Here is a 23,949-nt window from a genome sequence, read left to right on the forward strand (position 1 = left end):
GTTGTGAAATTTGATCTAGATAACTTTGTTTAGCAGATTTTCCTTATCAACTTGAAGGCTACTCAGTCGATCGGCGTGAAAATGATCATGTAAGAGTTTTTAGGATCGTTAATAAGTTAAATGATGCTTTAAGATCCCTCCCATCACTAGAATGGGGAGTCTCCATACAAGTGTTACCTGAATATCTACAAAACTCTTGAATAAATAATGCAAATGGACCCAAATTTGCCAAGAAAGAAATGCATGTTATTTTAGCGCTAATTTGAGACCAATCTCTTCTCTGGAAGAAGGAGATTTCATAGAAATGGTACCAAATTTCTACATTTCAAAAAACTAATCAAGCAACCACAAAAGATCTAACAACTGGTAGGAACCTGACAAGGAACAAATCAAGCAAATTGAACCAAATTGGACCGAATTTGACCTCTGAGGGTACGACAAATCGTTTATTATGATGGCCTAAAACTCATTCCATCTATGAAACGAATGCTTCCATACAAATTAAATATGAAAAATATAATTGAAATTTTGTTCTAAGTGTCATATCAGTGTGATCAGTGGTAATAGAACAAATATGTTCAGATAATGAAGCCATAAACTCATATTGGTACCTTATATAAGTAGCTAATGGATCAAGTAGGCTGTTACTCAATATGACAGCAAAAAACATGGTTGCATTATTTATTTTTCAATATCCAAACATTCAGTGTGTAAATAATTTCTATTTTATTTCTGAGTAAAACTTTAAGATCTCTACAAAAAATGTTGAATAAAAAATTAAGTTAGTTAACAGATAGGTACTCAACATCTGACCGAAAAGGATTTGAGAAGGTTATAGAAAGCTTATATTCGAAAGAATCTTATCTGCTTTTCTGTAAATAAATATAACTTTTTAATACCAAAATAGTATTATCAAACTAAGAGGAAAATAAATTTAAAAAAAAATTAAATTTAAAATTTTCAAATTTGATTCAGTTCAAGTTTTTCTAGCAAAAACCATTATCAAAAGCAATTCCACTAGTGCGAAAATTGTCCAAAAACATGTTTCACTAAAACGTGAATAACTTTTGAATAGGCTTTCATAGGGTCTGCCCCACTGTGCGTCGGAGTGACGTTTATCCTTAGTCTTGTCTTGCAACTGGACCAAATTTCGTTCTTCAGTTAAAATGACCAGATAAAATTTTAAATAGTATTGGAGGAAGAAAATTCCAATGATGCCATCTTAGAAACTTCTTAAGGTATGTACAATCAAAACAATTTCCGTTTATTTGTTTGTGAGTTGACTGATAGCTCAATTTCATATAGTTACTCCTTCTACAATAAACTTCTAAAACAAATAAACATAACATTTACGAAACGAGCCTTACGAAAAATGTAGATATGCAAAAATAAACTCCAAGGAATCTGGACATATGCTTGAAAATATACACGCAAAGGAATTTAGAAATTATTTCTACGGGATTTTTCACGTAAACAAAGATTCCGATGCATCAAATCGATTTTACGTGAATCTTGTAGTAACCACAGTGTATCCAGGACGCCCCGGTAGTAACTACATAACTTCCACGTAATTGGCTCATGAATTTCACGTAAAGTCTAAGTGGATGAATTCAAATCCGTTTTGTTTATTTTTCTCCAGCATTTGGTGGTAAATTCATATTAGAAATTGAAATTGAGGTGCGTCATTGTTTGCTGTTGTGAAATTTTTTGTGGTTTATTGTGATCAGATTTTTTTTCTGATAGCAATGGCTCTGGATGCAAGAGCCATTTCGATGACGATCTCTTGTTCTTTGGTGGAACTGTATGTATGTATGTTGGTAATCCACCATGGGTGCACGGATTCACCGCAGTTTCTGCCTAAGTATGGGTTCACATACATTCCTTAGATTATTAGGTTCGACAAATCTCCAATGCAGCGCGCCACCATACCCGGACCCCATGGCTTCGTATGAACTGTTATGTGGTGAATGTATTGCGTGTGTTGATGTAGGTATATTTTGGAAGAACGAATCAGGTGGGCTAGTTTACTCACAGGTATTCCGGCATCCGTGTATATACCTGGCCAGCTGGCAACTGATTGAACATTCCAATTATATAGTCAGTTATATAATGAAACACATCTTACCCGTCGGCCCGCTTATGGGATTCGAACCCAAAAGTTTTTCTTGCCGATACCGGGAATCGAACCCAGTACGCCTGGCGTACCAATACCAGACTCGCGCCAGCCTATCCACTAGACCACATCGGCGCTCACAGAAAAGCTTCCATCATGGCGAAATACATAAATATCAAGAATTAATAAGATGCATGCAACTAGCGCATTCAACGTCAGAAGTTGTAGTAGTTCCCATGAGCTATGGATATTTTTTCACAAGCATTGTCAAATTTACCTAACCTAACCTAACCAGACCTAACAGAGTGCGGTAACTGGCGTGGCACAACTTTGATCTGTACAACCCTCAAAGTACTCTGCAAAGTGATCCTGAACAGGATCCAGGAGAAAATCGACGCTACACTCCGACGGCAACAAGCTGGATTCCGATCCGGACGATCATGTGTGGACCACATCACAACGCTACGAATAATACTGGAACAAATCAACGAATTCCAGGACTCTCTTCTGCTGGTGTTCGTTGATTTCGAAAAAGCATTTGACCGACTGAACCACGAAAACATCTGGGCTGCTCTTAGACGAAGAGGGGTCCCAGAGAAACTAGTCCATCTCATCGAAGCACAGTACGAGGCATTTTCGTGCAAGGTCTTGCACGACGGTGTCTTGTCCGAACCAATCCCGGTAACTGCTGGAGTGAGACAAGGATGTATTTTATCACCGCTACTTTTTCTCATCGTAATGGATGAGATCTTGACTGGATCGATTGACTGTAGACCAAACCGAGGATTGCCGTGGAATCCTTCAACCATGGAGCAACTGAACGACCTTGACCTGGCAGACGATATTGTTTTGCTCGCCCAAACACAACAAGACATGCAGAGCAAACTCGATGACCTCACCGAAAGTTCCAAGGCAGCAGGTCTCAAAATCAATGTCGGAAAGACCAAGTCGATGGAAATCAATACAGGAAATCGTTCCAATTTCGTGGTAGCTGGACAACAGGTTGAGAAAGTGGAGTGCTTCCAGTATCTTGGTAGCCAGATTACGCCTGATGGTGGTACCAAGAAGGACATCGAAACCCGGATCAGAAAAGCCCGATTTGCGTTTGCGAGTCTCCGAAACATCTGGCGGTCACGCCAGATCTCTCTACGAACTAAGATCCGAATCTTCAACTCAAACGTTAAATCCGTATTGCTGTACGGGTGTGAGACTTGGTGCACATATGCGGTGACGACGCGAAAACTGCAAGTTTTTGTGAATCGGTGCCTGCGGAACATCATCCGCGCTTGGTGGCCTGGCAACTGGATCTCAAACGTTGAACTTCATCGCCGGTGTCATCAAAAGGCGCTAGAAATCGAGATTCGAGAACGTAAGTGGAGATGGATTGGGCACACGCTGCGAAGAGATGAAAACGAGATTTGCAGAGAGGCGCTTGACTGGAATCCAGAAGGGCATCGAAGAAGAGGCAGGCCCAAAAGCTCGTGGCGGCGAAGTCTAGCCGCTGAAATCCGCACAGTTGACGAGAACCTTGGCTGGCAGCAAGTGAAGACGCTGGCTCCGGATCGCTAGCAGTGGAGATCTTTTATCTCAGCCCTATGCGCCGGTCAATCGGCGCTGGACCCTTAGGTAGGGTAGGTAGGTCACATTGTCAAATTTAAACAATCCGTTTTTATAGTGCTCAGCTTTAAAAATGTATAATTTTCATGATTTCACCACACAAACAAATTTATTTTTAATTAAAAATAAAGTAAAATTTATGAAAAATAAGTTTTATTCTGCAAATGTTAATAATTTCTCTAGTTTTCAAATTAATGTAGATGTTGACATTTGCATTTGAATTTTATTTACCAAACAGGCTCGACAATTTCTTTGCAGACTTCTTTTTTTCTGAGAAAGGGGAGGGGGGGAAGGGCTTCTCAAATTTATTTTAAACATATTTTCATCTTAAAATATGATGTTTTTTCCAAATCTGAGAAATGTCGCTTGAAAATTATACGGGTTATTTAAATTGTTCTGTATCACTTTCAAAACGCATGGATATAAGATTGGCCCAAATTTGTATGGGATAATTTTTATAACATATTTTTCATCGCGGCACCCCCCAGATTGGTGCTTTTAAGTGAAAAAATGATTTTCTGAATGTTTCAGGTCATTTGGCTGAAGCGCGAGCTGGCGCAAAAGACTTGAAATTTGTATGATGATTTTCGGCAAAATGTATGAAAAATCGACATACTTTCACTCTTTATATTCTAAAATGCGTTTCCAGTATGCTAGAAAGCTCAGAACTTCAGGGATTGTAGTTCAAACAATGACAAACAAGTTTGTAAAAGATTGTTACGCGATACGAGTAGACTGTGATGAGTTATCCGCAATTGAATGTGTGATCTTTTTCGCATTTCATCGATATATCGTGAACGGTGTATAGGTGGTTAATTGTACTAACTTGATCGCATTGTCACACAATAAGAATATCAGATAGAAAGTTTGTGTCCTCGTCAAAGTTGTAGAGTATTTTATAACAAATATCTTTGCAAAAAGTTGAAAGAAAGGTTTGATAAACTGTGAGCTGCTGCATTGTGTGACGATGTGATCAAGTGAGTGCTATTATTAGCCCTTACACCGTTCATGATATATCAAAGAAATGCGAAAAAACTATCACTCATTCAATTGCGAAGAACTCATCTCAGTCAACTCGTATTGCGTCACAATCTTGTACAAACTTGTTTGTCATTGTTTGAACTACAATTCTTGAAATTTTGAGCTTCCTAGCATACGGGAAACATGTTTTAGAACACAAAGAGTGAAAGTATGTCGATTTTTCATTTTTACCGGAAATCTCCATACAAATTTCAAGTCCTTTGCGCCAGCTCGTGCTTCTTTCAAATGACCTGAAACTTTCAGAAAGTCATTTTTTCACCAAAAGGCACCAATCTAAGGAGTGCCGCGTGGAATATAAGGATTTTTTTGGTTATGGGCCAGTCTAATGGATATGCGTCACTTCGGCGTATAAATCGCACTTTTGGCGATTCGTTTTTCTCGATTTTCTCAAAAACTGTTTTATATTTTCAAGATTTGTTGAAAACATTTAAAAGCTCATAGAAAAACGCGCGACAATAGTGTCAAAATCGAAATAAATGGATATGCGTCACTTCGTCATATCACGGCAGTTCAGAGAATAAACACTTGGGAGAGTTGGTTGGGCTTATTTGAAAGTTTATAAATTACATTTACTTTGAATGGTTTCGTTGAAAAAAAAATTTGATAGTCATCAAAACTTAAACTTATGTTCAAAATTAATTTTTTATCGAAATTCTAGGTTTTCATGATACATATGTATGTTGTGTCATTAAGATTAATATTTCCAAATTCCATTTTCAAGGTAAGTGCAATTTATGACCTTTGAAAAATCCCAGAATTTTGATTATTGGTTTCTGAGCAGAAGCAGCTTCATTTCAACAGGAGGTTTTAAAAGTTCGAATTCATTTTATTACTATTTTGTTCATTTATTTATTTATCACTAACTACATCCAACAATCAGCCTTCACTCCAATCAAGAGTTTTCCATTTTTCAAACCTGTTGGCATAAGATGTGACTAGGGTGGTCTAACCGGTTTTACCGAAACCGGTAAAACCGGTAAAACCTTCCATTTTCTCAATACCGGAATACCGACTTTTGGGACGGTAAAAAACCGGTATTTCCGGTAAATTTTTCATCATTATTTGGCATTGTTCTAAAATTGACAAAGCTAAATATTTTTTTCCAAATATTTATAAGTACATAAACTCAAATTTTAATCAATCAGCTTCAAAATCCAAGCTCAATAAACCTTACTGCAAGGTTTATGTGAGGTTTGATGATTGCTAAAACTTGTCGATTTAACATTATGAATTAAAGCTTTTTTTATGAAACTTTACACATTTCAGTTCAGCTATCGGACTAACGCTCCACAACATTCGAAGACTGTAAAAATTTACAATGACTGAAAAAGATACAACTACAAGAAATTTGAGTATGCTTCACAATAATCACTAAATTTTTCATTGAAAAGCTGGAATTTGATAAAATTTGCAAAAATGTTTTATCTACTTATAAGCAGACCAAGTTTATCAAAATCGTTCTAAACGGTGCCAGGCTTTCGAAAACTTGAAATTTAAAACGAAAAATATTGGAAACTGATTAAAAACTTCCTAGTTTGTTTCAAAACATAAAATGTTTCAGCAGAGTCAGCATTTAAACACATGTTTACATCAATTCTAACTTCAGTTCTAACGAAACTTTCAACAGAGTAAGAATTTAAACTGTTTTAATTAATTTTTTTTTGTCAATATTTTCAAGGTAATTGATGGAACTCTGTTGTGTTTATTTTTAACGCTGTTGAAGCATTTTCTTTTTCCAGACAAAGCAGTGACAAACTTTTTATATATTTGTAACAGTATTATAGAAACAAAAAGCGTTTGGATCAGATCCCAACAACTAAATGTTTACTGAATTTTGACTGGTTTTTCATGGATTTTTATTTCGATTTGTTCGTTTTATTTTTGGAAGCGTAAACTTAATGCGATCTCGACCTCGGTTGCCGGGAGTGAGTCAACCAAAAACTTTGTGACATTGTTTTGTGTTTTGTTTATTTAATAGTTAAGTCATTGTTTTGATGAAGAATCTCTTGTAAACCAATTTCATATCATTTCCATTAAAGGCTATATAAATTTTAAATAAATCTGTAAAATCTGTTTTTAAAAATGAATACTGTTTTACAGAGTAGAGGACAACAATTCGTTGAAAATTATTTGAAACTTCTAGAATTTCAGCAACCTCACATCGAAATTATAATAACGAAATGAAGATGGTAAATATTATGATTATCATGAAGGTTATGGTGGATTTATGACAAAGGAATTATTTGAATGCACAATACCACTTTTTTTCATTAGAAATAATGCTGAATCTATTGCGTAATAAATTCTGAGCATTTTATGCCAATACTACTGCAATTAGACGAAACCTTTTCATGAATTCGATATACTTTGAAAAATACTGGTTTTACCGGTTTTATCGGTTTTATAAATTGCAAATACCGAAATACCGGATTTGTAAAAAACCGGTATATCCGACCACCCTAGATGTGACTGTCAACGGCTATGATTCGATTTGCGTATGACTGGGAGAAACAAAATAAAAACGTTTTTTTGTCCCTCCCTTTCCCATCACAAGATAAAGAAGGACTGAAACAATGAATGGATGAATTAATCCACTAGATCAATGCTGGGCGTGCGAATGCGAAAAACCCGATTTTAAACACTTGACAGTGGATTGTAGCCTTTCTTACAGCTTGATTCAGCTTACGGATTAATTTTGAATTGCAGAACTATGGAATATTTTGTATGATTTCTATGACATTAAAATCTCACTCAAGTTACTCTTTTTGGAGTCACAGCATATGGTTACTTAAAAACGGAACTGGTATAAAAATAAAGATAACATTTTAAAATTGCCAATTTCATTTGTGATTTTTGTATGTTTTGTCATTTTGTCAAATTTGTCAATTTGGTCAAAATTGTCATTTTTGTAACTCCAGACAATTCCGCCAATTTTGTCAAATTTGTCAAAATGGTCAATTTGGACAGATTTGTCATCAATTTTGTAAGTTTTGGTTGCAATTTTTGTCAATTTTGGAAGTTTTTTCATTCTTGTTAAATCAGTAGGGGAGAGTGGGGTATCGTGGGCCATGGGGAAACGTGGGCCACTTTTAATATCTCAGATGTGTGTTGAGATAAAAATCTCAAACCAACTGTCATCGTCGTAGCTTTGCGTGAGCATATATTCCTAGATGTTGTTGACTGAAATACGCATCATATGCTTCTTTTATTTATCAAGCTAAAAAAAGTTATAAAAATTTACTTACATAATTAAAAAAACACCCGCTAATTTCATCGACGGGGAACCTAAAGTGCATAACAAAAATATGCTCATACGCTTATGATCTTAGTTTTGTCATGATCTTTGACGTGGAAAAGGAATTTTCGATGAAACATCAATAAGTCACACAAACGCAACCAATTTGCAAATCATAGCTTGTGGGGAATCGTGGGCCACACATCTTGAATCACCTATATTTTTATGATTTTATACACATTTAGAACTTAAAATACGTTTTTCCTGTCTGTAAAGTTTTCTTATGCCAATAAGTAAGTAAGTAAATGAAGAGTTATGAAAATTATTTTGTCCATCCTATATAAGTAATTTTGCCAAAACGCTCGCGAGCCAAGTTTTGGAATCTATGCGATCATACACATCTCTCTTTTTTATTTCATCATCTGAAATTGCTTTAAAATAACGAAATTAATTAGGAAATCACAGTTATGGGTCAACTCATAAACTTTGCATGTTATTTGGTCCATTTGAATTTGGTGGCGCACGATTCCCCACCATTCTTTTTTAAAATCCAAAAAAAAACATTTTTTCAAACAGTCTGAATTTGGGAAAAATAGCTTATTAAATATTTAAAAAAAACCTTATGATACCTTGAAAATGTAGAAAACCATAAAATTTTTTATTTTCATTTTATCTTTTATAATAAAGAAGTTATGGAACAACGAAAAAAAGTGGCCCATGATTCCCCACTCTCCTTTATATATTGTCAATTTTGTCAATTTTGTCAATTTTGTCAATTTTGTCAATTTTGTCAATTTTGTCAATTTTGTCAATTTTGTCAATTTTGTCAATTTTGTCAATTTTGTCAATTTTGTCAATTTTGTCAATTTTGTCAATTTTGTCAATTTTGTCAATTTTGTCAATTTTGTCAATTTTGTCAATTTAGTCAATTTTGTCAATTTTGTCAATTTTGTGAATTTTGTAAATTTTGTAAATTTGTCAATTTTGTCAATTTTGTCAATTTTGTCAATTTTGTCAATTTTGTCAATTTTGTCAATTTTGTCAATTTTGTCAATTTTGTCAATTTTGTCAATTTTGTCAATGTTGTCAATTTTGTCAATTTCGTCAATTATGTCAATTTTGTCAATTTTGTCAATTTTGTCAATTTTGTCAATTTTGTCAATTTTGTCAATTTTGTCAATTTTGTCAATTTTGTCAATTTTGTCAATTTTGTCAATTTTGTCAATTTTGTCAATTTTGTCAATTTTGTCAATTTTGTCAATTTTGTCAATTTTGTCAATTTTGTCAATTTTGTCAATTTTGTCAATTTTGTCAACTTTGTCAATTTTGTAAATTTTGTCAATTTTGTCAATTTTGTCAATTTTGTCAATTTTGTCAATTTTGTCAATTTTGTCAATTTTGTGAATTTTGTGAATTTTGTGAATTTTGTCAATTTTGTCAATTTTGTCAACTTTGTCAATTTTGTCAACTTTGTAAATTTTTTCAATGTCGTTAATTGTGTCAATTTTGATGCACCTTTTATACTTTAAAAAAGTGCGAAAATTGATATAATTATGCATTCGCATCGTTATTTAGGAGTCAGCAAATAAAAAAGTGACATTTCGCTTTGCTATTCGGCTTTTCTCAAAAGTTAATAGCATTTTTAATTTGAGCGAAAGGGGCCGTTCACTAATTACGTAAGCACATAGGGGGGGGGGGGGGGTGGGGGGGTTTCACATTTACTTACGATCTCTTACTAGGGGGGTAGGGGGGGTTTCCAAAAATCTTACGTAAGATATGTTAAATTGATATTTCGTCACAGCCATACGAAACCATATAACTCAGATTTTTTTCACTACCTTTTTGTTGATTATTTTTTATATTAATTATTTATTTTTTGATGTCTTTGAATAAAAAAAATTCTGGTTTTATAAAATTGATAGAGAATCAATTCAAACTAACATGTCACCATAAACACTAAATCACATTATTTAAAAAGATCGTAGCTTTTCGCTTTCCCTTATACCAATCTTTCTAATTGAGAAATTTATAGAAACAAAAAGGAAAACGAAAATGACTTCATCCAGAAAAATCTAGAATTTAAATCGGAATTTAGATTTAATATTGTTTATTTAGCTGTGGGAATTTATTGAAGATTATTGTTACTCCGAACATGCTACGTGCTGAATAATGTTTTCTTTAATCGTTTATGATATTCATCTGTTTTTTGTATAGCTTGTGCTTTTCAAATGCAGTTTTTAAGTTTTACTTAAAAAGTGTTTTGCTAAGAAGCATGGATGTCACATGTATAATATTTTCAAGCAATTTTAAAAAACGTGTCAATTTCACGAAGAATAATAAAACGTAAGATCTTACTAGGGGGGGAGGGAGGGTTTTGAAAAATCTTACTTTTTCTTACCAGGGGGGGAGGGAGGGTTGAAAATTTCCAAAATCGTGCTTACGTAATTAGTGAACGCCCCCAAAGAACACGTGGTCTGGCGCGCTTTTGTTTTGCGACTCGGGAGACGGGACTCACAATATTTCACTTCTTCGTCCTGACTTTAAAAAATACTTCCGAAAAGAAATTCATGTATCAATGAAGACCAATAGCAGCCCATCCGACGAAAATTTCGTGGCTTGAGGGGCTATTCAAGCCAGCAAAACGATAGAAAATTTCGTAAGAGGGTTGAATCATCCTTAAAGGATGAAAATCCTAATAAGAAAATTAAAAAAATCGTTAGTCACGTCACTCGAGTCGAAGAATTAGCCCCAATAATTTGTTTTATTCATTAGCTTGAACAATTAATATATGTCATTTTTGATTGTTTCACATAGATTTCTAAAAATGTCTCCTACATAACTTGATATTTTTTCCAAAATAAATGGCGATGTTCACCAAAAAAGCGCGATCAGCAAAAAATGTATTTCTTTAAGAAAATTTGGCATCATGGATCCACGAGTGAGCTGTTTGAGTACATGTAAAGAAAATTATATTTGCAAACATTCGGGGGTCTTAAACAGTCTAAAACTTGTGGCCAGCGGACCATATGGCTTTTGTTTGTTCAAGACCCTCGAATGTTTTCAATCAATATATTTCTTTTAACGTTCATAAACTGGCCAGCGTAGGATTGATGTTGCGCAAATTTCATAAAGAATTATATTTTCTACTGTTTTTTAGCTTCAAAATAAAACTATTTTTGTTAAAATTTAGACCACCCATGGTGCAGGTGATCGTTAGGAAGTTGTATATAAATTCATTCAAAATCTTTTTTACCTTGACCATTTGATTGATCTTAAAATAATTAAATCAAGGATAGAAAATTGTTGAATTTGCAAAATTGTTGATACAACGATCTTGTTCAAAAACTAAAATGCAATCAGATCATTTTTCGCGGGATCACCCTGTATTAAGATTTACAGCAACCCCAAGATTTTCTTTTTGACGATGAGAAATCAAGCAGAAGAGTATGCAACCGGGGAAGAAGAATGACTGGGTGATGCTCAACCAGCGGCGGCAGCAGCAGGTTCAATCAAGCGCGGTACAAAAGTTGCTCCTCCAACGTGAGAAATGAAAAGTTCATAAATTTTCCTTGAGCAACGAGCGCCTGTCCAAACTGCCGCGCCGCCGCGTGTTCTTACATCAATGTTGAATGAAGTTTGAATAAATTTCAAATGCTTCATGGTTGGAGGATGTATATTTATGGAGCAACGGGGAGAAAAAATACTGCCGAATCTGTAACCGACTCTATGGGGGGTAACTGAAGGGGATGACTGGATCAGGGGAGAAATCAATTTTCCTCAGCTGCCTTTTTTCCTTTATCGACAAGGAAAAACAACGCAGTCTCTTCAAAACAAAAGGCGGGAGCCATAAATTTTCCGCTTGTTTGAGTGTCAGGTTCATCTTAAAATCGAAAAGATATAAATCAACTTTTATTGTTACGAGATGTTACCGCGGATATGGAATTTTTCTAAAATAAATCATATTTTTGGCTCCGAACATTAGCGATTTGTTGAGGATGAGATAAAAAGCGAATAATCATTATGCCAGGATACATATTTTAGGCTGTCGTTTAGGCAGAAAGCTAGCAGCTCACAATGCGACATTAGCATCGCGGTGCCGTTAAATTGCCACCGGGAAGCACAGGAGTCACGGTGCGCCTCTGGACCGTTATTATAAAAAAAAATTGTCCATCAAATCCAAGTACGGGGCTCGATTCCTTAGGTCATTCTGCACCTCTGGGTAAATTTTAAAAAAAATCCCTAGCAGAAAATCCGAGAAATCTTGATTTTAAGGTTTTTGTTGAGAAATTTCAAAATAATTCATATTCAAATTATTCAATATCATCAAAAAACCTCCAAAAACGTCAAAAAAGTGGTCCAAGTCATTTCCAACCAGTATGTATTTGTTGCCGTTGATAAAATTATGATTATTTACAACTGACTTAACTCTCCAAACATGGCTTAAGTGTATTATAAGTATGGTTTATTAGTGGTTTAAGGTTAAATAAATCTTGTAATCATCATTGGCTTGAAACTACCTACAAGCGAATGACCAGCGAAACAGTCGACCGGCACAAAAGCGGGGACACAAGTGGGCTTTGAAAAATCAAAAGGATTCAACTTCAAATTCTCAACGTCAATTTTTGTCCTCAAAATGGATGTTCACGAAAAGAACAGAAATTTGGTTTGCGTACTCTGCCTTTCTAAGACATCGTCGCTTCGACCGATAAGTGCAGGTATAAGAGTTGTTATTCGAAAATTTATCCAAGATTTTGAATCCAGAGAAAATTTGTATCCGTCGGTCATTTGCGGAACATGTCGCGCGTCGTGTGGAGAGTTCAGCAAGGGAGGTACAAGGGTCCCCAGGATTCGAAGTTACAAGCTCGAAAATTCAATCATCACGCGATCTCAAGGAATGTGCAAATGTGAGATTTGTGTTGCTGCCGGTATACATGAGGGCAGAAGCAACCTGCCTGGTTTTGAACCCAAGAAACTCAAGCGCGGAAGACCCAGGTCCAGTCCAGACACAGAAGACATTGATGGGTGTAAAGCGGTGGTAATTTGTAAAACTTGCTACAGTGAATACGGAAGAGGAAAAAGGCACCATTGCACTCAATCCACCCGAGCGTCGAATTTGAAAATCATTTTAATTTTGAATAATGGAGAGCCCTCGTCAAGCTCAGCGGATGCGGCAGTAGCTGACTATATGCGTTCAAAGCCAGATTCACCAGGTAAAACTATATTTTAAAATAATCACCTGCAGTGATGGTTTGAATCATTTGACTTATTTTTGAATCATTTGGTTATAACTTCTTTTGAAAACATTTTTCCATGAAATGATGTTCTAAACTTTAGTAGATACAGATCTAAGCTACAACTTTCTTGTATGTCATAAATATGTATCTTCAATGTGGTATGAATTGTAGGATTTAATCCAACCCGCTAATCCAAATGATTGTGATTACGATCATTGCTCAAAAATTTAAACTTTTCGATTTCTCATTCATAAGGCATAAGAGATACAGGTTTGTGTTGGTCACAAAAGTTGCAGCTAAGATCTAGTTCTACTAAAGTTTAGAACATCATTTCTGGGAAAAATGTTTTCAAAAGAAGTTATAAGCAAATGATTCAAAATTAAGTCAAATGATTCAAACCATCACTGATCACCTGATTTAAAAAATCCAAAAAAAAAAAAATATTTTATCCATCAAGATGGAAAATGTGTTCTGCGAAATCTTCGTGGAAGACCGTCTGTATTCGAGAAAGTTTCAACTTGTCCAGAACCTCCCAAAAAACTACGTGCAGATGATTTGTTTAAGGTCAAAGGCGAAAACAATCTAAGCATGAGGAAAACAATGGGTAATTAGTATTTTATTCATAACAATGGTTGTTTTATATAATCTATCTATTATCGAGGTGTGATTAAAAGTATTCGAGCTTCTGGAGTCGATATAGAATCTGGAGTGCGGTTGAAATTGATTGAAATGAACCGGCAGCTTAAAGACTTGTTTGATGTAGTTCAGTTGTCCAGCATCACAGGAAATGTAGCACCTTCGTCAGATCATGTTGTTGCATATTGCACTGATGTACCGGAACTCATTAACCGTATCAAACGTTCAAGACCACCTGTTGATGATTTTGTGGTGAAAATAGGAATTGATGGGGGTAGGAGCTTCTTCAAGATAACGTTATCTGTGATCTCTCCGCAAATGGAACATCTGGCTGGCTTCAAGGATGGCGGCGTGAAGAAGCTTTTCATCATTGCACTTTCACCAAATCTCGCTGAAAAGTATGACAATATTTCCCCCGTTTGGACGAAACTTCTCAAATTACACGAGCTCGAATACTTGGTTGCTGGGGACCTCAAGATTATAAATATTATAATTGGCATAATGGCCCACTCTTCGAAGAATCCATGTCCATACTGTGAGGCTTTAAAGAGCGAGCTCGGTGTAGCAAACGGAACCGCGAGAACCAAAGGAAGTATAAACGAAAATTGCACAAGAAAAAAGAAATTGAATGGAAAGAACTTCGCAAGCTGCGTGAATGCCCCGTTGGTCTCGGGTAGTGATGAAGACAAAATCGTGAACCTTTGCCCGCCTCCACCGTTACATATAATATAACGCTTGGAATTATTAATACAATTTTTAAGTCACTTGAGAAGAAAGCACCAGACTGGGTAGACTTATGGGTGGAACAAGCACAGGTGAGACACCAACAGATGACGTACGGTTTCACCGGAAGAGCTTGCCACGCGCTATTGGATGCTACCAATTGTTTGGCAGACAACCCTGAACTTTCAGATTACGTTACGGTTGGTTGTTCTACTAAATAAACTTTACCAAGTTTTTAATAAATATTACGATTTTCAGGTTCTGAATAACTTCAAAAACGTGTATGCAAAATGCTTTTCCTTTAAACTCGAGCATGGGTTTGAGGAGGCTATTGCAGATTTTGCCAGCAGCTGGGAGAAGCTGAATCTTCCATTCACATCTAAATATCACATTACAAAGTACCATGTGGCGGATTTCTGTCGAGAAGCCGGAAGAGGACTTGGGCTTCACAATGAGCAAGCCTCCGAATCCGTACATGCTGATTTTGATGTGATTTGGCAGCGATATAAAGCTCCCAAATCATCAAAGGTTTATAACGACCGTTTGTTAAACTCTTTGATTGATTACAACAGCAACCATATGTGTTAGTTTTGAGTTTTTAATATGTTCCATTCATTATTTTTAGTTGTATTGCTGTTTTATAGTTTACTTTTACTTTTTACTATTTCACTGTTTCCTTTTCCTACTAACCAATAAAAGCACCACTGATTTGAAATTCATTTTCCCCCATAACTTCACGGAAACAATAATTTAAACTAAACTTAAACCCCTAATAAACCATACTTATAATACACTTAAGCCATGTTTGGAGAGTTAAGTCAGTTGTAAATAATCATAATTTTATCAACGGCAACAAATACATACTGGTTGGAAATGACTTGGACCACTTTTTTGACGTTTTTGGAGGTTTTTTGATGATATTGAATAATTTGAATATGAATTATTTTGAAATTTCTCAACAAAAACCTTAAAATCAAGATTTCTCGGATTTTCTGCTAGGGATTTTTTTTTTAAATTTACCCAGAGGTGCAGAATGACCTAAGGAATCGAGCCCCGTACTTGGATTTGATGGACAATTTTTTTTTATAATAACGGTCCAGAGGCGCACCGTGGAGTCGTACCGTAGCTAATGATTAGTCATGTCAACATTCATTAATCTTCGCATGATGGCGCTCCTTTCTGTGTGCGTGTGTTTGAATGTGTTGGTTGTTGAAATATCACCTCCACCTGGGGTTGCAAACGGTCCGCCAAAATCATTAGCGAATTACCATCGTCGCATGGGGCCCGTACACTTTTTGAGCGTTATCTCGCGCCATCATCGTTGCCATCCATTTGCATCGTTCTAAATTCTGACGTGATGGTGGCAAAAAGTAAACATCACTCATTGTCGAGTCGATTTTAATGCCGTTTCCATAATGAACAATGATGTTTGTGCTTCCCTCCATGGGCGTTGGAGCTACGGGTTTGGAAATCAGTTCCGAGGAAATTATGCTGTTAACTTGGAAAACTGAGCCAGGGTGAGTAATTCAATTCTTCTTGGTGGGTCGTAAGTATATTATTGCTGGGGGAACTGGAGGGAAGTTTTAGATAAACTATTGTTTTTGAATACAACCATATAGAAAATTATTACCTTTCGATTATGGCAACACGCCCATACATTCTGTGTTGCCAAAATCGAATGTTGCCAAAATCAGCAGGGGTTTTTTCACAGCTTTTATTCACTTATTTCTACAAAAGTTTAGTTAAGTTTATTCATTCAAAAGTAGCATAAGACAGTTGTCTTTTCATGTTGCCACAATGGCGTTTTAGTTATGATGGAATGCACTTGGAAATGTATCTACATCTAACGATTTACCTTAATACGGTTTACAATTTACAGTTTTCTAATTAAATAACATTTAACATTGCTTCTTAAAGGTGCTTAAATTCAAAATATTCTTAATCGAGTTCGAAGGTACATTTTGTAGTAACAATTTTATGGAACATTATATTTGACTTTACTGTAATAAAATTATAAAATGAATATCCTAGCAATTTGTGTTGTAAATGAGTTACCCGATCCGAACGAATAAGATTAAATACAAAATGGACACTGTCAAGAGCTCTTGCAGAAATTGTTGGTAGTAAGAAATCGCACGCAATATAATATGGTAAAATGAATGTCTTGAAAAGTTTCTACTTGAAGTTCTTTCTGTTAAGGAAACCTGACTTCAATTTTAAGTTTCTAAGGACACCGTATATTTTTTCCACATTGGTTTAACACATGGTTATCCCAATCAAATTTACTATTAACGATAAATCCTAAACTAACGGCTTTGTCAACAAAATTTATATCATTTGAACCTAAAAGCGGTTTTTCTGTGTGTTGAGGATTCAGGGGGTAGCTTACCGGGTTCAAATTAATCGGAGGCTTTACCATTTGCTGCTTCCGTGACACAGCAATGAACAGCAACAGCAGCGGGTACACCTCGGGTGAGCCAATCAATTAGCGCTTTGTTCGCAGCTTCTCCACTGCCGACGGGTCAGGAGGAAGGTTTTGTTGTGCACTTAATCGGTCCACAATTCGTCGCACAGCACAATATTTGTCGTTACGGGTTTCGGATGCGATTTGGAAACGCAAATATACACCGAATTTCACGAATAAAACAATACTTTATTAATTTACTCGACCGACGGAACAAACAACACGGAGACGATGTTGCTGCCACGAGAATTTATTTTGACTGATTTATGCTGACTTTGTTATTGCTTTGGTCAGCTGGTTGGTGAGTTACCGTGTCAAAACAGTTCATTCGGTAACTCACTGGTATGTTTTTTTCTTATACTAGGATGGTTCAATATTTTACGATTTACAATAATTGAAAATAATTAAAGGAAATTTAACACACATTATATACAATAGATTTGGTCACAAACATTCCGGCCACCTTGAAATGGCACGGACATTTCAACACTCGCTTCGGTGTCATTAGGGAGCCTTCATCGGTTTCCTTCGTCTTCGACTACGTGGACCAACAGGACGCATCATGGCACCAGGGGAAGCAGGAGGAGCGATTGGAACTGGGCGGTACGGACACCATCTGGAGCTTTGTTTTCTGTGGAACAAAGAGGATCCCAGTAGACCAACAAACATACAAATAAAGGATTGGAACCGCAATCACCTGGTGCTTATGGTTGTCATACAGGAGCTAACTTAGAGTGTAGCTCTACTCATTAAAGCTGCGACCACCGACTACTGCGTTCAATCAGCCGGTGCTAGGAGTATTTGATGGGAGGGGTTGTCCACCACACGAAGCCGGAAACGATGAAGTGCGACCACACTCGGAGCGTTGATTCTGCGGAGCAAGAAGGAACCCAGTAGCCCAACAAACAAATAAGGGGGTATTGGAATCGCAATCACCTGATTTTCAAAATTGTCGTACAGGAGCTAACTTAGAGTGTAGCTCTACTCATTCAGGCTGCAATCGGCGACTACTGGTTCTAGGAGGTCCGCAGTGTACAGGCGAGGACGACGACAAATGGTTCTGGGAAGCAAAGGGAACCAAGTAGACCAACAAACAACTTTTAAAAATATTGGAACCGCAATCACCTGATCCATGAAATTATGTACAGGAGCTGTCTTAGAGTGCAGCTCTACTCATGATTAGTTTCAGGAACTGCGGTGACCGGTTCTCCAACGGGCTGCTCATCAGCTGGATTGGTTTCGGGTTGTTCTGGTACGGGTAACAGGGCAAGTTTGTTGACACACCTGGAAACGACATCTCGCTTCGCAGTGCGTAAGGTGACCACTCGTACGATGCCGTCTTTCCCAGGATGAACGGCTGTGATGATCCCTAGTGGCCATTGGGCTGGCGGAAGTAGATCGTCTTGGATGATCACCATTTGGTTGGGCTGGATTACAGTTGATGTTCTACGGTGCTTGGTGGCTCGGGCTTGAAGCTGCTGCAGATATTCTGGGTACCATCTACGCCAGATTCGTTGGAACCGTTTCTGCGTGAGCTTCCAATGCGACAGTTGATTGTCCGGAACAGTTGTCACGTCTTCTTCGGGTGGAGATCGCAGGCTTTCACCGACAAGGAAATGTCCAGGTGTCAGGGCTTCCAATTCGTCGGATTCGGTTGGCATCGGGATCAAGGGTCTGGAGTTCAAACACATCTCCACCTCGGCTAGTAACGTCGTCATGTCCTCGTACGAAATGTTGGAGTGGCCGATTTCCCTCAGTAGATGGTGCTTCGCTGATTTCACTGCTGCTTCCCATAGACCTCCGAAATGGGGCGAACGAGGTGGTATGAAATGCCACGCAACTCCAGATTCTGCACACCAATCCAGGATGTTCTTGCGTCCTCCGTGTTCGGTTTTCAGCATCTGGTAGATTCTATGCAACTCGTTATTTGCACCTCGGAACGCAGTGCCATTGTCGCTGTGGATCTCGTGGGGAAAGTTTCGGCGGGCAGAAAATCGGCGAAGAGCAGCGATGAAGGCCGGCGTGGAGAGATCAGACACCAACTCGATGTGAACGGCACGTGTGGTAAAGCAAACGAAGATGCAAACGTATGCTTTCGTTGGGCCTCGGTTTCGGACGAGAGACTTGATGTAAACTGGTCCGCAATAGTCTACACCAGAAACGGCAAACGGTCTTCGGGGCGCAACACGAGACGTAGGCAAATCTGCGATGCTTTGCTGGATCATCTTTGGTCTGCATCGGAAACATTTGTGGCACTCATGGAATGTGCGGCGCACTAGATTGCGTCCACCAATGATCCAGTACTTTTGACGGATCGTGGCGAGCATTAGTTGTGGGCCGGCGTGAATTAAATTCTCATGATAATACTTCGCCAACAGGTTTGAAAGCGGGTGTTTCGCGAGCAGAACAACTTGATGTTTCGTAGCTTCCGGAACGGTTGCGTTGGCCAGAACTCCTCTAATCCGAATGACTCCATCTGATTCTAGTTTTGTACGGATGTACTTCAACTGCGATGAAGACGGAAGACGACCGGACGATGCTAGGGTGGCTAACTCCTCAGGAAAACACTGTTTCTGGGCAAGACGACACAGTGTCAAATCTGCTTCTTGCAGATCGGCGGTGGTAAGTGCTTGGAATGGGTCAATTTTCGTCTTCCGTGCAGCAGCTTTCAACAAGCGGAAGTATCGCATGCAGTGAGCGATGGAGCGCCTGAGTTTTTGGTAACTGGAGTACATTCCGAAAATACGATCTGCAAACTCGTCATCCTTCACGACAGCTGGAAGCGCGGCAACTGGAACTCTCATTTCACTCGTCGAACTGGTTTGGCAGGCTGACAACTCGGTTCGTGGCCACTGCGAAGGCGGTAACTGGAGCCATGGAGATCCAGTCCACCAAAGCGGATGATTGACGAGCTCAGGCGGACTTATTCCACGGGACAGAACATCGGCTGGATTCGATTCTCCGCGAACATGCATCCACAAATCTACATCGGTCGAATTCTGGATCTTAGACACTCGGTTGGCCACAAATGTCTTCCAGCGATTGGGCGGTGATTGTAGCCACTGAAGAACCGTCGAGGAATCAGTCCAGAAGAACACTTCGGCAGGCAACTTGAGAGCACGGTTGACCTTCTCGGATAGGCTGACAGACAGAACGGCTCCACAAAGTTCCAAACGGGCAATGCTATGGTGGCTCTTCAGCGGTGCGACCTTCGACTTCGATGTCAGCAATATGACACGGACGACTCCATTACATTCGGACCGAATGTAGCAGCAGCTGCCGTAGGCCTTCTCCGACGCATCCGAAAAGAAATGCAACTGAAAGGATGTGGCATTGGCGGAAGACACGTATCGAGGAACTTGGATCGTGGCGATGGTATCCAGCGTGCTATGAAACTCCTTCCAATCGGCCTGGTACGACGCTGGTAGTGGGCGATCCCATTCGAAAGATTCTCCGTTCTCTGTTCGAAGTCCCCACAAACACTGCATGAACAGTTTGGCGACGGTAATAATCGGTCCAACCAAACCGAGTGGATCGAAGATCTGGGCGATGTACGACATTATCTTGCGCTTTGTGAGAACTGGAGCTGGCAGGGGCAATTGGACTCGAAAACGTAGAACGTCAGACCTTGTTTCCCAAACAAGTCCGAGCGTAGAGACAGCCTGATCGTCCTGCAGGCTGTGGATTGCGGATACGGCTAAATCTTCTGGAGGAATACCTCGAAGCGCTTCAGGAACATTGGATGCCCATTTCTTGAGTGGTAAACCGGCAGAAGCAGCTAGAGCGGATGCTTCTCGGCGGAGTTGAACGGCGGATTCGACATCTTCGGCACCAGTCAAACAGTCGTCAACGTAGAAGTCGTTCTTGAAAACTGGGGTGGCAACAGGAAAACGACTGACTTCATCCTCAGCGAGACGTTGTAAAGCGCGCGTGGCCAAAAATGGTGCTGAAGCGAAACCGTACGTCACAGTCTGCAGCTCAAACGTTGCGAGAGGCTCTTCAGGACCTTGGCGCCAGAGAATTCGTTGGTACGTACAGTCGTCCAGGTGCAGTTGTATTTGGCGATACATCTTTTCAATGTCGGCTACGAGTGCGATTGGGTGGGTTCGGAAGCGCATAATAATCGACAGTAGATCGTCCTGGATAGTAGGTCCCACCAACTGCATATCGTTGATGGAGTAGCCGGTTGATGTCTTGCACGAAGCGTCAAAAACAACACGGACCTTGGTGCTTGTGCTTGACTCCTTGAAGACTGGATGATGTGGTAGATAGCAGTGGGGGACAGAGTCGTCTACTGGATCAGTCAACTTGATCATGTGGCCCAAACGTTCGTAGTCGGCCATGAAACAAACGTAGGCTTCTCGAGTGGCAGGATCTCGCTTAAGTCTCCTCTCTAGACTTTGGAAGCGGCGCTCGGCGATGGATCTTGATTCACCAACACGTACCAGGGGGTCACTAGTGAGTGGCAATCTAACTACGAAACGACCGGACGAATCGCGAGTGGTGGTAGCACTGAACACTTCTTCACACTTTATTTCTTCAGCTGACAGAGCTTGGGACGGCAACAGAGATTCGAGTTCCCAGAACCTTTCGATGGATTGTTCTAGGTCTCGATCGATGGTCGTAAGATGGCATAACCGGGGTGTTACGGAGGAATTTATCGGAGCCGATCCGGATACAGCCCATCCAAAAACAGTCTCCACTAAAGTCGGCATCTCATTGCCGAGGGAAATCTTGCTGCCGCCGTGAAGTTCATGGTACACTTCTCCGCCAACGATGAGGTCAATGTCCGCAGGAATGAAAAAATGTGGATCAGCCAGGTCAACGTCGGGAATTTTCCAAGCAGCAACATCAATTCTCACTGTCGGTAGGCAAACTGTTGGCCTTTTGAGGATAAGGAAATCTAGCTTCGTGGCGTACTTTGTTACGGTTGAGCGAATCTTCGCTGTTAACTGGCGCTTGATCTGCTTGGATGATTCACCAATCCCTGAAACAGCAATGTCAACGGTAGAACGGCGGAGATCGAGAGTGTTGGCCAACTTCTTCGTCATGAAGCTGCACATGCTAGCGGAATCAAGCAGCGCCCGCGCCGGAATTTCCTTCCCCGTACTGTCAACCACCAAAAGCATCACCGTTTCTAACAAAACTGTACTGTTCGTTGCCTGAACAGTCATACAAACTTGTTGGCTCGAAGATGATGGTTGCGGATCTGCATCTGGAGGAGCGGTACTGCGCTGCGGAGCTGGGAGTGGCGGCTTCGATGAAAGCGAAGTTGGTTTCGGAACCGAATTGAAGTTGGTGGACTTGATCGCATCATGGAGGAGAGAATGATGCTTTCCATTGCAGAAACGACAAGTGTGTCTGGAGGAACAGGATCGTGATAAATGGCCGGAATTGAAACAATTCCAACACAAACGATGGGATGTGACAACTTGCCGTCGGTTGTAGGGAGAAAAACTTGCGAATTGCCTACAGCGAAATAGATGGTGTCGTTCCGAACATACTACGCACACTGGTAAATCGGGTTTTGGATCAGACGCAACAGGATTGGCTACTAATCGGAACGCCTTCTTCGGTTGGGATCCCGTCATCCTCGCTGGAATCGCTTGTAGGTTGCGCTGCTCTTCTGAAACGATCGTCTTCAGCATCATCGCTCGAGAATACAAGAAATCGGTCAACTCTTGGTAAGTGATTTCTCTAAGGTCGCTCGTTTTCTCCTCCCAGGCTCGCAGAGTCGTTGGATCCAGCTTGTAGCACAGAAGATTCACTAGCGGTGTATCCCAGTAACCTACCGGCTCACCCAGTTTAGCCATGGCCTTCACATGGCGATCAAAGTCATCCGTCAATGCATGGAGATCCTTCGCAGATTCTTTTCTCAAAGGTTGGAGGTCGTACATTGCCCTGAAGAGCTGTCGTTTCAGGTACCGCTGGTTATCATACCGCTTCATCAACGCATCCCAAGTTATGATATAGTTGTCAGTCTCTACGTTCACGGACTCGAAAGGTTTCTTGGCATCGCCTTCTAAACTTTGTAGCAGGTACTGCAGCTTTGCAACCGCTGGAACATCTGGATTCGAGTGCACCATGGACTTGAACGTGTCTCGGAACGACAACCATCGCGAAAAATCACCATCGAACCTCGGTAGATCTATTTTGGGCAGACGTAGGTGAAACATAGCTGTGCTGGCTGGTGCGGTCGGCTCTGCTGATGTGGAACTACTCAACCTTTCTGGGATGTTGTTCAACAGGAATGCTTTCACCTCACAAAACCTTTCCTCGATGGTCGATCTTTCAGCCAAACGCATTTCAAGCCGGTCTGGCCCATCCCACTTCTCGATGACGGTTTGCGCCTTTTGAAATTGGTCGTAGATCCGATCAACTAGATCTTGTCGAACTTGAAGGCGCCCAGCATCACGATCTACGTTGAACTCTCTCGTAAACCTTTCAACATCCGACAGGTTTGTCAAAATAGCCTTGCGACGAATGATGGCATCCTCCACTCTTTCGTCTGACTTGGTTTTCGGCATTTTGAAATACACTGACACTTGCTACCACCACTGTACGATAACGAAAACACAGCACAAAAAACGAAAACGAAATCCTTCCCGAACCGGTGTACTGGTTTTTAACACGACGGCGGAAGTGTAAACCAATCGTACGATTAAATCCTTCCCGTCGCGGATTTACACTTCTACACGACGAAGAATGATACAAATCGTACGATTCAATCCTTCCCGTCGCGGTGTATCAATCTTTGATTCGAAACGGAACCGAGAATTGTGTGTTAAAATCGACGAAAAAATCCTTCCCGACGCGACACACAATTCTTTCGCGAAGACTGCCACCCACTTACTCCCAATCGCATATAATATTAATCAATATTGCC

At 39.5% G+C, this 23,949-nt stretch overlaps 2 protein-coding genes across 2 annotated transcripts; one reads left to right on the forward strand and one right to left on the reverse strand.

Annotated features, from left to right (window-relative positions):
- Positions 1–14,615: 14,615 nt before the first annotated feature.
- On the forward strand, positions 14,616–15,578 carry LOC129747835 (uncharacterized). Its single transcript, XM_055742195.1, has 2 exons — positions 14,616–14,799; positions 14,858–15,578. The coding sequence occupies exons 1-2, from the start codon at positions 14,707–14,709 to the stop codon at positions 15,185–15,187; spliced, it is 423 nt and encodes a 140-aa protein (XP_055598170.1). The 5' UTR covers positions 14,616–14,706; the 3' UTR covers positions 15,188–15,578.
- Positions 15,579–18,232: 2,654 nt separating this feature from the next.
- On the reverse strand, positions 18,233–23,590 carry LOC129741804 (uncharacterized). The gene has a single exon (XM_055733595.1). It carries the CDS (start codon positions 23,588–23,590, stop codon positions 18,233–18,235), a length of 5,358 nt encoding a protein of 1,785 aa, XP_055589570.1.
- Between the last annotated feature and the right edge of the window lie 359 nt (positions 23,591–23,949).

This window comes from Uranotaenia lowii, chromosome 2 (genome assembly GCF_029784155.1).
Source record: "Uranotaenia lowii strain MFRU-FL chromosome 2, ASM2978415v1, whole genome shotgun sequence".
NCBI lineage: Eukaryota > Metazoa > Arthropoda > Insecta > Diptera > Culicidae > Uranotaenia > Uranotaenia lowii.

Excerpts from the sequence above, each read along its gene's own strand:
- LOC129747835 (XM_055742195.1), top strand. The coding sequence starts at position 14,707 with ATGACGTACGGTTTCACCGGAAGAGCTTGCCACGCGCTATTGGATGCT. Across the intron at positions 14,800-14,857 it reads AACTTTCAGATTACGTTACG|GTTCTGAATAACTTCAAAAA; the intron begins GTTGGTTGTTCT and ends TACGATTTTCAG.
- LOC129741804 (XM_055733595.1), bottom strand. The coding sequence starts at position 23,590 with ATGCCGAAAACCAAGTCAGACGAAAGAGTGGAGGATGCCATCATTCGT.